The 12,469-nt window shown below is 30.2% G+C and overlaps 1 protein-coding gene across 3 annotated transcripts in view; it reads left to right on the top strand.

The window, feature by feature from the left end:
* The window catches only part of LOC132759503 (phospholipid-transporting ATPase ABCA3-like), a 41,026-nt gene extending 32,222 nt beyond the window's left edge, over nucleotides 1-8,804 (top strand). For all 3 annotated transcript variants that reach the window (XM_060751284.1, XM_060751287.1, XM_060751285.1), the window contains exons 18-20: nucleotides 120-307; nucleotides 2,703-2,873; nucleotides 3,271-8,804. In XM_060751284.1, the coding sequence (XP_060607267.1) occupies nucleotides 120-307; nucleotides 2,703-2,873; nucleotides 3,271-3,823 (912 nt within the window). In that variant the 3' untranslated portion in view covers nucleotides 3,824-8,804. The remainder of the gene's footprint in view (nucleotides 1-119; nucleotides 308-2,702; nucleotides 2,874-3,270) is intronic.
* The last annotated feature ends 3,665 nt before the right edge of the window (nucleotides 8,805-12,469 follow it).

The following is a 12,469-nucleotide window of genomic DNA, read 5'->3' as shown; positions in this document are numbered from 1 at the left end:
GTTCCAAGTTACAAAGCTAAAAAGATTCCTTACACACTTTTCTTTCAGGTCAAAATAATTCATCATGTTGTAGATAAAATGGTGCGAATATCTGTTAAAATACTGTATTTGATATCTAGGTGAGACAGAAGCTTGGATATTGTCCGCAGTTTGATGCTCTTATTGATCAAATGACGGGACGCGAGACATTACAGATGTACGCACGTCTACGTGGAATACACAAACACCAGATAAAAGATGTTGTCAATGATTTACTAGATGCCTTGTTACTTATGGAACATGCTGATAAACTTGTCCAGGCTTACAGGTAAATGTATCTATAACATAAGTAGCAACTTAACTTTGAGGGACAGATTTGCATTCTTAAAGTAAATTTATTATTGAAATAAATGTTTCAATCACATAATACTTTAAACACCCTCAGTTATTATCAATATTTCAACTCGTACTTCTGTGAAACTAAGTCTGAAATCTTAATCACAAAAGGTCAAAGGTAATTAAAGTTGTCTGAACTATATGCATTACATGAATATAATATGTATATGCAAAAATTAAAGATTTTTAGTTTAACCCTTTAGCTGCCAGAGGGTTATTGTTTTATTGTTCACCTATTTGCCAGAGGATTTTCTAAGAAATTACTATATAATTATTATTATTTGTTATTTGTATTATAATAATTATATATGTTTCCAAATCTGTTAGTATAATAATAATAATTGTCGATGGTATAATTTTCTTTATATTTATAATTATTTTTATTATTAATTTATTATTATTACTATTATTATTATAGAAACGGCTAAAGCTGTCCATATGGCAAAAACGCCGAAAATATCAGGGACGGCTTAAGCCGTCCCTATGGCAGAGAAAGGGTTAATAGAAATTTGAGTAATTCTGATAATATTTTTATTTACTTCATATTCTTGAATATGTGAAAAAAACCCATATGAAATATAACTTTATTGTTTTAAATCATCTGATCATTTTTCAATTTCATACATAGCACAGGCAATCGGTGCGTGGCTTAGATAGTATACATGTACATGACCATGCCCACTTATTTTTATAAATAAAATATTTTTTTCACTAATGAAATATTTTTTCACTTAAAATGTTTTTAAAACATCTCATTTTCAATGAAACAACAAAGGAAAGATGTTATTAAAAATTTCATCCATATATACTATAATTATAGATTTCTCAGCAACTACTTATCACAGCCTCATGATATTAAGTATACAGCATTAACACGTTGTCCCATACCATGGGTTCCGATGTTAGGTCTGTCGCTCATCCACTTCCTGTTTACCGACTTAGTTAATTAAATGTTCGACATTAATGGTCAATGGTAGGAAATTTTTGTATCATCACAGCCTCATGATATTTGGTATACAAATGCAACCCAGCCAGTTTTGTCTTTGACCCATTTTTATTGAAGTATTATCCAAATTTGTACTTTGTCTGCATTGTTATCATTTTCATGATGTAAACACGCTAAAGGAAGTGTATTTTTTAGCAACCGTTACTTTAAAGAAAAATAAATAGAGGTATTTCTATACACTTGTTTGCATTCCTGTTGATGTTGGCCAAAAATAATTTACATTTGACACTTTTAAATGACATTAAAGAATTTTATAAACCTGGTGCTTGTTTTTAAAAGAAAAATACTTTTAAGATCTCTTCCTTAAGGTGAGGGATAAAGGGCCATCATGGCCCTCATGGCCCTCATATTACACTTTGAACTTTCTCCGGGACATAACTCTGACACTACAAGAGGTATACTTTTCTTTGTCCAAAACCTACTCGAGGAGCATTATTATGTATATAGGCTTCATTATAGATGTATTTAGTATCTATTTCCTAAATAGCTCAGTAGGTAAAGCACAAAACTAATAATCACAATGTCGTGGGTTCAATACCTACTCTTGTCACTATTATTTTTAATAATTTTGTTTATATAATGTTTATATAATGTTTCATGTTCATTTATCTTCTTTCAAAAAAGTTCTTTTCACATGTTCATTCTAAAATTATCTTTCTCTAAGTAGTTTAGTATTCTAAATTGTTCATTAATAGTATATACATATATGATGAATGTTTGTACTTCAAGATGTGTGTGCTAATTTGTGCTATTGTGTAATGTTAATATACTAATTGTGTGCTATTGTACTTATAATATAGTAAAGCTTACATAGTAAGTATATATCAGTAGGTGTATATAATATATCAGTTTAAATTCTGTAATTCTGTGTGGAAAGTGTTTTAAACATATTCAACTGTGAATAGTAAAGATTGGTTAAAGTTAAGAGGTAAACAATAAAAATCAAACTGTAAGTTAAACTTTAAAACAATTGTTAAATTTAAGTCGTAAATAATTGTAAGTAAAAGTTTAATTTCATATTTTTTGTATAATTGTAAATAACTGTTTTTCTTTAATTAAAAATTGTTAAATTTGATGCTGTGTTACTTCTCTGTTGTGTTTAGCTTGGAACAGTATCACCCGGTTCAACCAGCTCTAATGTTTACAGTTGCAATTAGTAACTGATAATAATATTTTTATGAGTCATGAAAAGTGCAGTAATAGGTTAACTCATATTAAATTTCATAGGAGTAAGTCTGTTACTACACTAAAGTGATGATTTTGCAATAATTTATGCAAAATAATGAAAACATAACTACATGACTTCAAATGTATATTTCAGTGGGGGTAATAAACGAAAATTGAGCACAGCTATAGCTCTTGTAGGTAATCCACCAGTTATATTCCTAGACGAACCAACAACCGGAATGGATCCGGTTGCTAGACGATTTCTTTGGGACACACTTTGCAGTATACGTCAATCTGGAAGAACTCTGATCCTGACCTCACATAGGTATTTTATTAATTCCATTCTAATGACAAAAATGTAAATGTTTATTGACAATCTGTTATAAAAACATAACTACAGGACTATTCTGGCATAGTAATAAATAACAACAGTCTGATTCTGGACGACTTTGGAAACTATTTTACACTTTTGGTTTATATCATGTAACATTGTTATTAATTCTCAGACTGGTACCCTACATCCCATTAAAAATTGCTTTCTTATTAGAGACAGTTTGATTTAATGCCCCAGTCTATGACATTCTTTGTTAACATCAATATCACCTTCAGTCAAGGTCATTCTCTATTCGCTGCCATCTGACTGTTGCAAAACGTGGAAATTCTTATTAAATCATAATCATAAATCATAATTATAAAATAATGTATTTACTATCATCTTATAGCATGGAGGAGTGTGAAGCTTTATGTACACGTCTAGCTGTGATGGTGAATGGACAGTTCCGGTGTCTTGGCAGCCCACAGCATTTAAAGAGCCGGTTTGGCGAAGGATACTTCCTCATAGCTAGAGTAGGAGTAGCACCGAATGAACAAATACCGAACCCTCAACCTTTGATGACCTTCATTGAGCAGACGTTCCCAGGCTGTGTACTTATTGACCTTCATCAAGGTTATATCAATTATCACCTGACTGATTCAAATCTAAAATTAGCAGAAATATTTGGCATAATGGAAAATGCAAAAGGAGACTTTTTGATAGAAGATTATTCTGTGAGTCAGACGACTCTAGAACAGGTGTTCTTAAATTTTGCACGCGCTCAGACGCCTCCAAATGAACCAGATCCTGGATGTTGTGGAGGGTTGTGTTTTACATGTGGAGTGTTCAGTAGTTGTTGTAGAAGCAAGGACAGGTCAATGCCGTTAGATTATGATGAAAGTGTCAGCATTAACTCTGGAAATGGGCAACCATCTTCTGGTGATTTAGTAGTAACTGTATGATTCATATGTTAGTTAGGCCTGTTTACTATAGCTAGGTCACTTTTAGTATGACATTTATTTTTTGTTCAAATTATCAATGTATGAATTATGTTAGATTTTTTTATAACCATTTTATTTTAGTTATGGACCATATTTAAAGAGATGGACCATAACATGTTTTTTAAATACTTTATATAATCGCACATACATTTTATTATGTTCATTTTATACACAATTTTTTTTGTAAAAAATTCTATGTTAAATTATGAAAGCTATAAATTCTTATATTAAATTGTTTCTTAAACAATAACTTTTATTGCATGTTAGTCAGAATGTTAAATAAAGTGATTGCCAAGTTTTATTATATTTTACATGGAGGGTATATTTTCATGAATGTTTAAAGCAGCATGCCTCCAGAAAAGTAAATACAAAATTTTAAAATGCATATTTTTATGCGAAAAAGTCGAAAAAAATAAATAAATTTACACAATCCATTTAACAATTTATTTGCTGTTTGCAAACTAATATCTTATCATTGTATTTTCACTATTTTTCACTAACAGAGTTAAGGCTGATTAATTAATATATATATATATATTTTTTATTTTCTTTGCCGTATGCTAGCTTTTAATCACACTAGCTCTAAGAATTAAAATCTGTAAAATTTCATAAAAAATAGCAATAATCTGGAGTTGTGCTGCTTAATAAATGAATGTGTTTTGTTATATATATAAAATAGTCCTCTGTCAAGTGCAATATAGATTTACATAAGATACATACATGTATATATTTAATATCATTGACTGTCTAGGGGTATTCCAGGGGTCAAACTGTGCCTTGAAGCATACACATGATTATATGTGTAGCAAAATAAGTACAATAACATTTTCAGTACAATAAAATTTTCACCAATCTTGAGACCAGGTTTTTGTCTGCCCTCTTATAGTTGGTAGGTAGTTTGATAATGTTGTTTCTGTATGTGCTAATGTCACAAATCATGCTCACTCCATAACTTTATTATTCCATGATAAATAAAGAAAAAAATATTATAGAAGCTATGTTTTCTATCATAACATGATGTGTCATGTCTAAGATAAAGATTTGTAACTTTAGGGTAAGGTCAAGGGTATAGAATTGGAATAATATATTTTTGTGATAAGTCCCTATTCTCTATTTACTGGGGACATAAAAAAAACTGGGTATTTACTGGGGACAAAAATAATTGGCTATTTACAAGGGACAAAAATAACTGGGTATTTACTGGGGACAAAAATAAGAGGGTATTTACTGTGGACAAAAATAAGAGGGTATTTACTGGGGACAAAAACAACTGGGTATTTACTGGGGACAAAAATAAAAGGGTATTTACTGGGGACAAAAATAACTGGGTATTTACTGGGGACAAAAATAATTGGGTATTTACTGGGGACAAAAATAACTGGGTATTTACTGGGGACAAAAATAAGAGGGTATTTACTGGGGACAAAAACAACTGGGTATTTACTGGGGACAAAAATGAAAGGGTATTTACTGGGGACAAAAATAACTGGGTATTTACTGGAGACAAAAATAAGAGGGTATTTACTGGGGACAAAAATAAGAGGGTATTTACTGGGGACAAAAATAACAGGGTATTTACTGGGGACAAAAATAACTGGTTATATTTTTGTCCCAGTGTTTATGTACAAAATTCATAATAGAGAATTGTATGTTAGACAAAAATCATGCAATGGGTATTTATAAACAAGACACATCATATTTGTATGAATATAATGTGTATTTTACTAAAATCTTTTACTAGTTAACAGGTATGAAAATGAATTCTAGACAAGTAATAAGATGTATTAGTTATTATCGATATATCTTCAATATTTGTCATCCAATATGGATATATCATTGATATGTTTTGCACTGAATCAATGATAGTTCCAGTATTTTCATACTAAAATCATAAATGTTTTCAACATGAAGCAAGACAAGCCCATTACAAAAAGCTCAGCAGGGTCAATATCAACAATGTAACAGTATTGTAAGTGACTATAATTATATATTTCTTTATTCAATCTGTATTTATGACAGACAACTCCTACCAATAATCAACAAAACCCTGTTTCCCTTTTCAACTTTTGAGATTGGAGTTATTTCCCTCCTAACTTATGATTGTTGAAAATTATTTTCAAAGGATAGATGCTTCATGCATATTACTGTTTTATATTGCTTATGAAGTAAGACAATACATATTTGAAAATGTTGTATGTAATATATGATCCAGATTTTGTGTTTGTTAATGTGCAATGGTATGAAATAATTTTATTAAGAAAAATTGTGTAAGACCTTTATTTGTACATTTTTATAGAGAATTGCCTGTTGCTAAGATTGTAGTTATGTTATATATATTTAATATTTTTACTTTTATACATTCCTGAACAAATGTGATGCACAGTTAGGTTTTACATTTTATTATTATTAAGATTTAAATTTTGTTATGTTTAGCATTTCAAAGAAATTTAAAGTGTATAAAGCTTTTTATTATATGATCTAAATATAGCTGCAATCTCATTGGTCCAAACAGTAGTCAACAGAACTTTTTATAAAATCATATTCACTGGCTTTATTGGATTTTGTCAAGTCTAAAAAAAGATTGAGACTCATATTAAATTATCATACACCGTAGACTGTTAATTACCCGTGTTAATTAAAAAAAATTGTTGCTTTTTGTTCTTTATGGCATATTTCTCGATTAAAATATCATTATTTCGCTATTGTACTTAAAGGCTACACCGCAATTATGAGTATAAACTTAAATTATTTTTGTATGCGCAGCGTTCGCGTAGTCGTTGCACGCCTAACATGTGCATCTTTTTTCTCGCGCTTCAAAGAGGCAAAATTTTTACATGTATATAAGGTTGTACTTTTTGTGATTTTTTTTTTTTTTTTTAATTTCTTAGCCTATTCATATTATAAAACAATTATTGACTAGTGAGCCATTGAATATGATGTGTTATTCACCGGCAGAAAGTCATATTGACCTCAGCTATCGCCTCGGTCAATATGTCATCTGCCGGATCACATCATATTCAGTGGCTCACTAGTCAATAATTGTATAATATCTGATGAAATATTTTATGAAATATTGTAAACAATAAATTTTGTTTTCATAACCTTACAGTCATTTCATGAAGGATTTTAACATTGAATGTCTTTGTACTTTAATATTGTACATTTACAGAATAAAATATTTGCTGCTATGTTTAGTTACATGTGGTGATGAATTCATTCATTCCCCACTTGCTTTCAATAACTGACAAATTTCTTCCATTCTGGGTATTCTATAATCATTGTTAACACAATATAAACAATAACTTAACAATCAACAGACAGCAAAATAAATAAATAGAGGATATTTGTTTAGTTCAGTGTAAGTTTGGAATATATGTCACCAAGTGAGCACCAAAAGGTATATTTCACAAGTTAAGCAGCCTTGAGTGAAACATTAACTTTTGGTGTTCACGAGGTGAAATATATTTCGATCTTACACTAAACTAAAAAAATGATCTTTTTATTATATGCAAAGAAATGTTTAAAGACATTTTAACCTACTACTAAATGAAAAGCACATCAAATAATAACACAATGTTATGTCATTTATGACGCTACGTTATTAAGTTGGTTTCAAGTACTGTGCACGCTGGTATTTCACAGAAACAACGTAAGGGGCTTAAATTTGAAACAGTTAAATTATCAATTGATAATTTCACTGTTTCAAACAGTGAAAATATCAGTTTTATATTTCACTGATATATTTCTACAAACCACCGAAAAGCATGTAATAAATAGCTTTATACACTAATCTTAAACCTACTGGAGCAGAAATTGATTAGCCTTAGTATAGAGCCAGGTCAGCAGGTTAGGGGTGAACAGGTTAGTAGACTCACATTTGTAATCTTAATTTTGGGTTACCTGGAGAAAATTAATTTTGAATTAAGATAGAATAATGCCGCTGTTTAAGAACATGACAAGTATGTACATGTACTTCCATGTGATCTGACCTTACTGAAAGTGTTCACTACTGTAATTCAATTATATCATAATATATTTTTACCTGCTATTTGAAAGTTATAGGCGGATTTTATTTAATTATAATTTCCATTAACAAGATACATAAATTTTATATAAAACTTTTTAAAATACAATTTTGCTTTTGTAGTTTTCACATTGTGATAGTCAGATTTCTCTTATTTATTAATATTATTTTTGTTTACTTTTGATTTTTCTTGAAAGTGTTACCATAGTAACACATTAGTATCATACTAGGTATGCTTCTTTTGTTTTATGTTATTATTGATATATATTTTTGTCAAGTTGTATATTTTGTTTTCTACATGTAGTAGATAACGTCTTTAATTCAGTTATTGCAAACCATGCTTAATATTAGTAAATTTTCAATGTGATAAAATGTATTTCCCTTAAAATTTCTTAAGTGAATTTACTTAATAATATTATTGTTATGTCTTGATTGTTGAAATGACATTATGCTCATTTTGTTTCTTTTTGCTGTCAAAGGTGAATTAGCTATATAATTTAAAGGATTGACTTTAATAAAATGGCAAATGACCCAATTTTTTGGATAAAATATTAAAACTGCTTGAACTATAAAAAAAGACTGCCTGACTCTTTTTATCAATTGAAATTTACCCTTACATTCTCAAGGATATTTAAAGAAATCTCTGTTTGTTATCGATTAGTCATGCGAAGAAGAGTATAAAATTGAAAATAATTACGGCAAAATGTAGTTATTTTGACTTATTTGTAACCTCAACATTTACACTTGGATGGACATAATGTCATTTTAATATTTTGACTAGGAATCAGGTGTATTGACTAAAATAGCAAATCAAACAAACTATGTTTGAAATTTTATTTTTGTATGAGAAAAATTGTAAATCATTATTGTTGAAAATTTTGTAAAGATATTTGAAATAAAATTTATTTAAAAACTGAATTATTCAATTCTTTTTGTTCTTCAGTGAAAAGGAAAGAGGATATTGCTGGTATATTCCACTGATTAATTACTAGTATATGATGTAACATTGTTTAACTTTATAAGATGATTGACTGTTTTTGATGGATTTTTTTTCAGTTTTCTACAAGGTCATGGGTCAGATATATAGGGACTATAGATTGAAATGATGTTCACTTTAAAGGAACTCCACTGAGGTCCAAAGTCCAAATTTATATAATTTAAATTCCTTACATAGATCTCCTGGGACAATTAAAACAAAAGATATGCAAAAGATAATTAAGAAATATACTCAGAAATAAATTGAAAATCATATTTTTGTGCTATTCTTAGCCTGATTTGAGTAGATGATACTCTATTCTAGAAAAGCAAAGAGAGCGAGTGATCTGAAATTTTGCACACAAGTTATTAACCTTGGAAACATATTTCCAGTCCCGTCATGTCCAAAAACCTCAGTGGAGTCCCTTTAAGATTACTTGAAGGGTTGATACAATTGCCAACACAAAACTAAAGACAGCCCACAATACAGACCATCTCTAAAATTGATAGCTACACAACTGTTTTCAGCAGGCAGCTATATAAACTAAAAATAATGTTTTGTTCCAAAGGTGATAGACACTTAAAAGTGAAAGTCACAGACACAAAAGGTAGATGTCAAAATGACACTTCAGAATGAAAATCTTGTTCCCTTGATAAGATAACTTTTAATTAACCATTGATACAATTATTATTTTCATACACATTCCCTATTATAGATTTATAGACTGTGTTTAAAGTAAATACATTGTTTCTAATCCCTGCCTCCCTCCCTTCTCTGCAAAATTGTAAAATTGATATTACTGCACAAAAAAGTTGAGGACGACCCCTGATTGTCATGTAGGGCAACTCTCTTTAAACTCTGTTTACCCAACTTACCAGTATATTTACATCAGGAAGATATAAACATGATTTATGGACATAATTACTGGCAAATTATCTTTACATTCAGACCGTATCAGTAATAACTTTTTATTTACTATATACATTATACACTTACCTGACACAGTTTATGTTTGTTTGTTACGCCGAAATTTAACATATTTTTTGGTCATATCTTCATGTCCGGTCGGTCCAACCAATCGGCTTTCCTGGGTATCTATAACCAGTAACTGCCAGTTTCTCCAAATGTGACCGACGGGACTTCTTATCCCGTATAATTTCTGAATCAGCATTGAGAGATAACTGACCATAAGACAAATGTCGGAGATCAACGTCACAAAACAATATTGTCTCACAAGAGGATCAAATCAGCTACGTCTGGATTACAAATTTGTTTGTGTGTTTGATTGGGTTTTATGTCACACCAGCACATTATAGGTTATATGACGACATTCCAGCTGTACTGATGGAGGAAGACCTCAGGTGCCCTTCCGTGCATTATTTCAGGCACGAACAGGCACCTGAGTAGAACCACCGACGTTCCGCAAGCTAGCTGGATAGCTTCCTCACATGAAAGAATCCGAAGTCCCTGTCGGGATTCCATCCCACAGAGGTAAGGGGTGAGTGGTTTGAAGTCAACGACCTTAACCACTCGGCCACGGACGCCCATCTTGATTACAAATGCTCTCCCTAATTTCAGTCATTAAATGAAATTAACAAGCAAAACAAATAAGATTTCAACTTTTTTATTTTACCATTATGTTACATTCTTTTACAGTAGAAAAATGATGACATAAAAAGTGAGTTTTTTTCATGTACATGTATTGTGAATTATGAATAACAAATATGACTTTAAAGTTGAAAGTGATAAAAATGGTATACCCAAATTGTCATTCTGTAATATTTAACACAACAATTTTTTTCCTAATACATGTAATTTAAATTGTTTTCAAGAACACATAAAAAAAATGTTTCTAGAAAAATGAAATTTAAAGGATATTGACAATCCTATACTAATTCTTAATCGTATGGTTCGTGTTGTCATCTTTTTTTATTTATAGCCTATTGATTGATAAAAATCTGGATAAAGTGTGATCCCGCACATAATTACCAATTCTAGACGATGATGAATTCCTTTAAAGCAGCCTTCAGCTTTTCAACAGGTTAAATGAGCCGCGCCATGACAAAACCAACATAAGCGTTTGCGACCAGCATGGATCCAGACCAGCCTGCGCTTCCGCGCAGTCTGATCAGGATCCATGCTGTTCGCTATCAGATTCTCTACTTGTTATAGGGTTTGTAAGCGAACAGCATGGATCCTGATCAGACTGCACGGATGCACAGGATCCATGCTGGTCGCAAACCCATTATGTTGGTTTTGTCAAGACAAATATGCTATTTTTAGACAAATCGTTTCATATAATTGTCATATCATAAGAAGTATTAGGTGGAAAAAGAAATTTGCCAACAATGAAATAAATAAATAATAAGGAAACCCCTTAAAACCTCTCATCTAGCATGCAGTCAGCTCTCTATATTCAAATTAGTAATGTGGACAATTTGTTTCCTTATCTTCTATTTTTAGTATCAATGATTTTATAAATAGCTCTAGGGACACTGTATTGGAGATAACTTAACAGTGATATGATGCACTTTTCAAGAAAAAAATTACTGTAATACTTAGTTTGAAACAACAGAATTGTTTTTATAACAGAAAATAAAAACTGAAGGCGACTTTAAAAGTTTACATGTCAATCAATTACAGAGGCATAGCTTACTGAACATTGCTGTAAGATATATAATATTGATAGCCTCTTTTTGTTATAAATTTACCCGTTATTACATAAGCCATGCCACCAGAGTGAAATAAAGCCATTTAATAAAAACAATATTATTCTAGAGTAATAACAATGCTTTGTGACAATATGTGTCGTACAGCAAAGCATAACAGCATGCTAATATCAGCATTGCACTATCGGCTCTTCCATGAAAAATGACTCTTTTCTTTACTGTAAACCATATGCGATAAATAAAATATCATATATACATATATGTATGTGACAGTTTAATTCTAAATTTATTAAACTTATTAAATAAAAAAATATCGCTTGCCATAGTCTCACAAAATATAAAATTATTGAACATATAAATTTAGTATTGAACCTACATTCATTCAATATCTTCTAATTGTTCTGTATATATTGAGATATGGCAAACTGATGGTCTTATAATCAAAACTCAGTTTGTAGTGTATATTCCAACAATCAATCATAAAGTGTCACTTGAAAAACAAATTTAATAAAATAACTTGAATGATCTAATAAATGTAAACAAGATGCTTTAAAACAAGTTAAGAAAATTCAGTATGTTGTGTTAAGTGATACAAATATGTACATGTAAGATGGTAGGAGGTATTTTATAAATTATAAATTTATTGTATTGCATAAAACTTTGGAACAGAAAATAAACTTTACACGCTTTTTAAAACCAAAATCATACAAACCTATTTCATTACATTTACCAATATGGCATACTGAAACAATTTTCATAACCTTGTTCAAGAGAGTCAGAAATACAAAATTCTTTAATTAACACAACAGGAAATGAATCATATACCTTACTAAATTACCTCCCTTATTCAAAGCACTACATAATAAATTACCTCCCTTGATAACTTCACAAGCTTTTATAGGGAAAAAGCAGCCTATCCTTTAAGCTGATCCCAGAGA

Source organism: Ruditapes philippinarum, unplaced genomic scaffold, assembly GCF_026571515.1.
Source record: "Ruditapes philippinarum isolate M1 unplaced genomic scaffold, ASM2657151v2 ctg1845_1_1_1_1, whole genome shotgun sequence".
Taxonomy (NCBI): Eukaryota; Metazoa; Mollusca; class Bivalvia; order Venerida; family Veneridae; genus Ruditapes; species Ruditapes philippinarum.
Note: the sequence above shows the minus strand (reverse complement) of the source record. Positions and strands in the feature narration are given on the sequence as shown.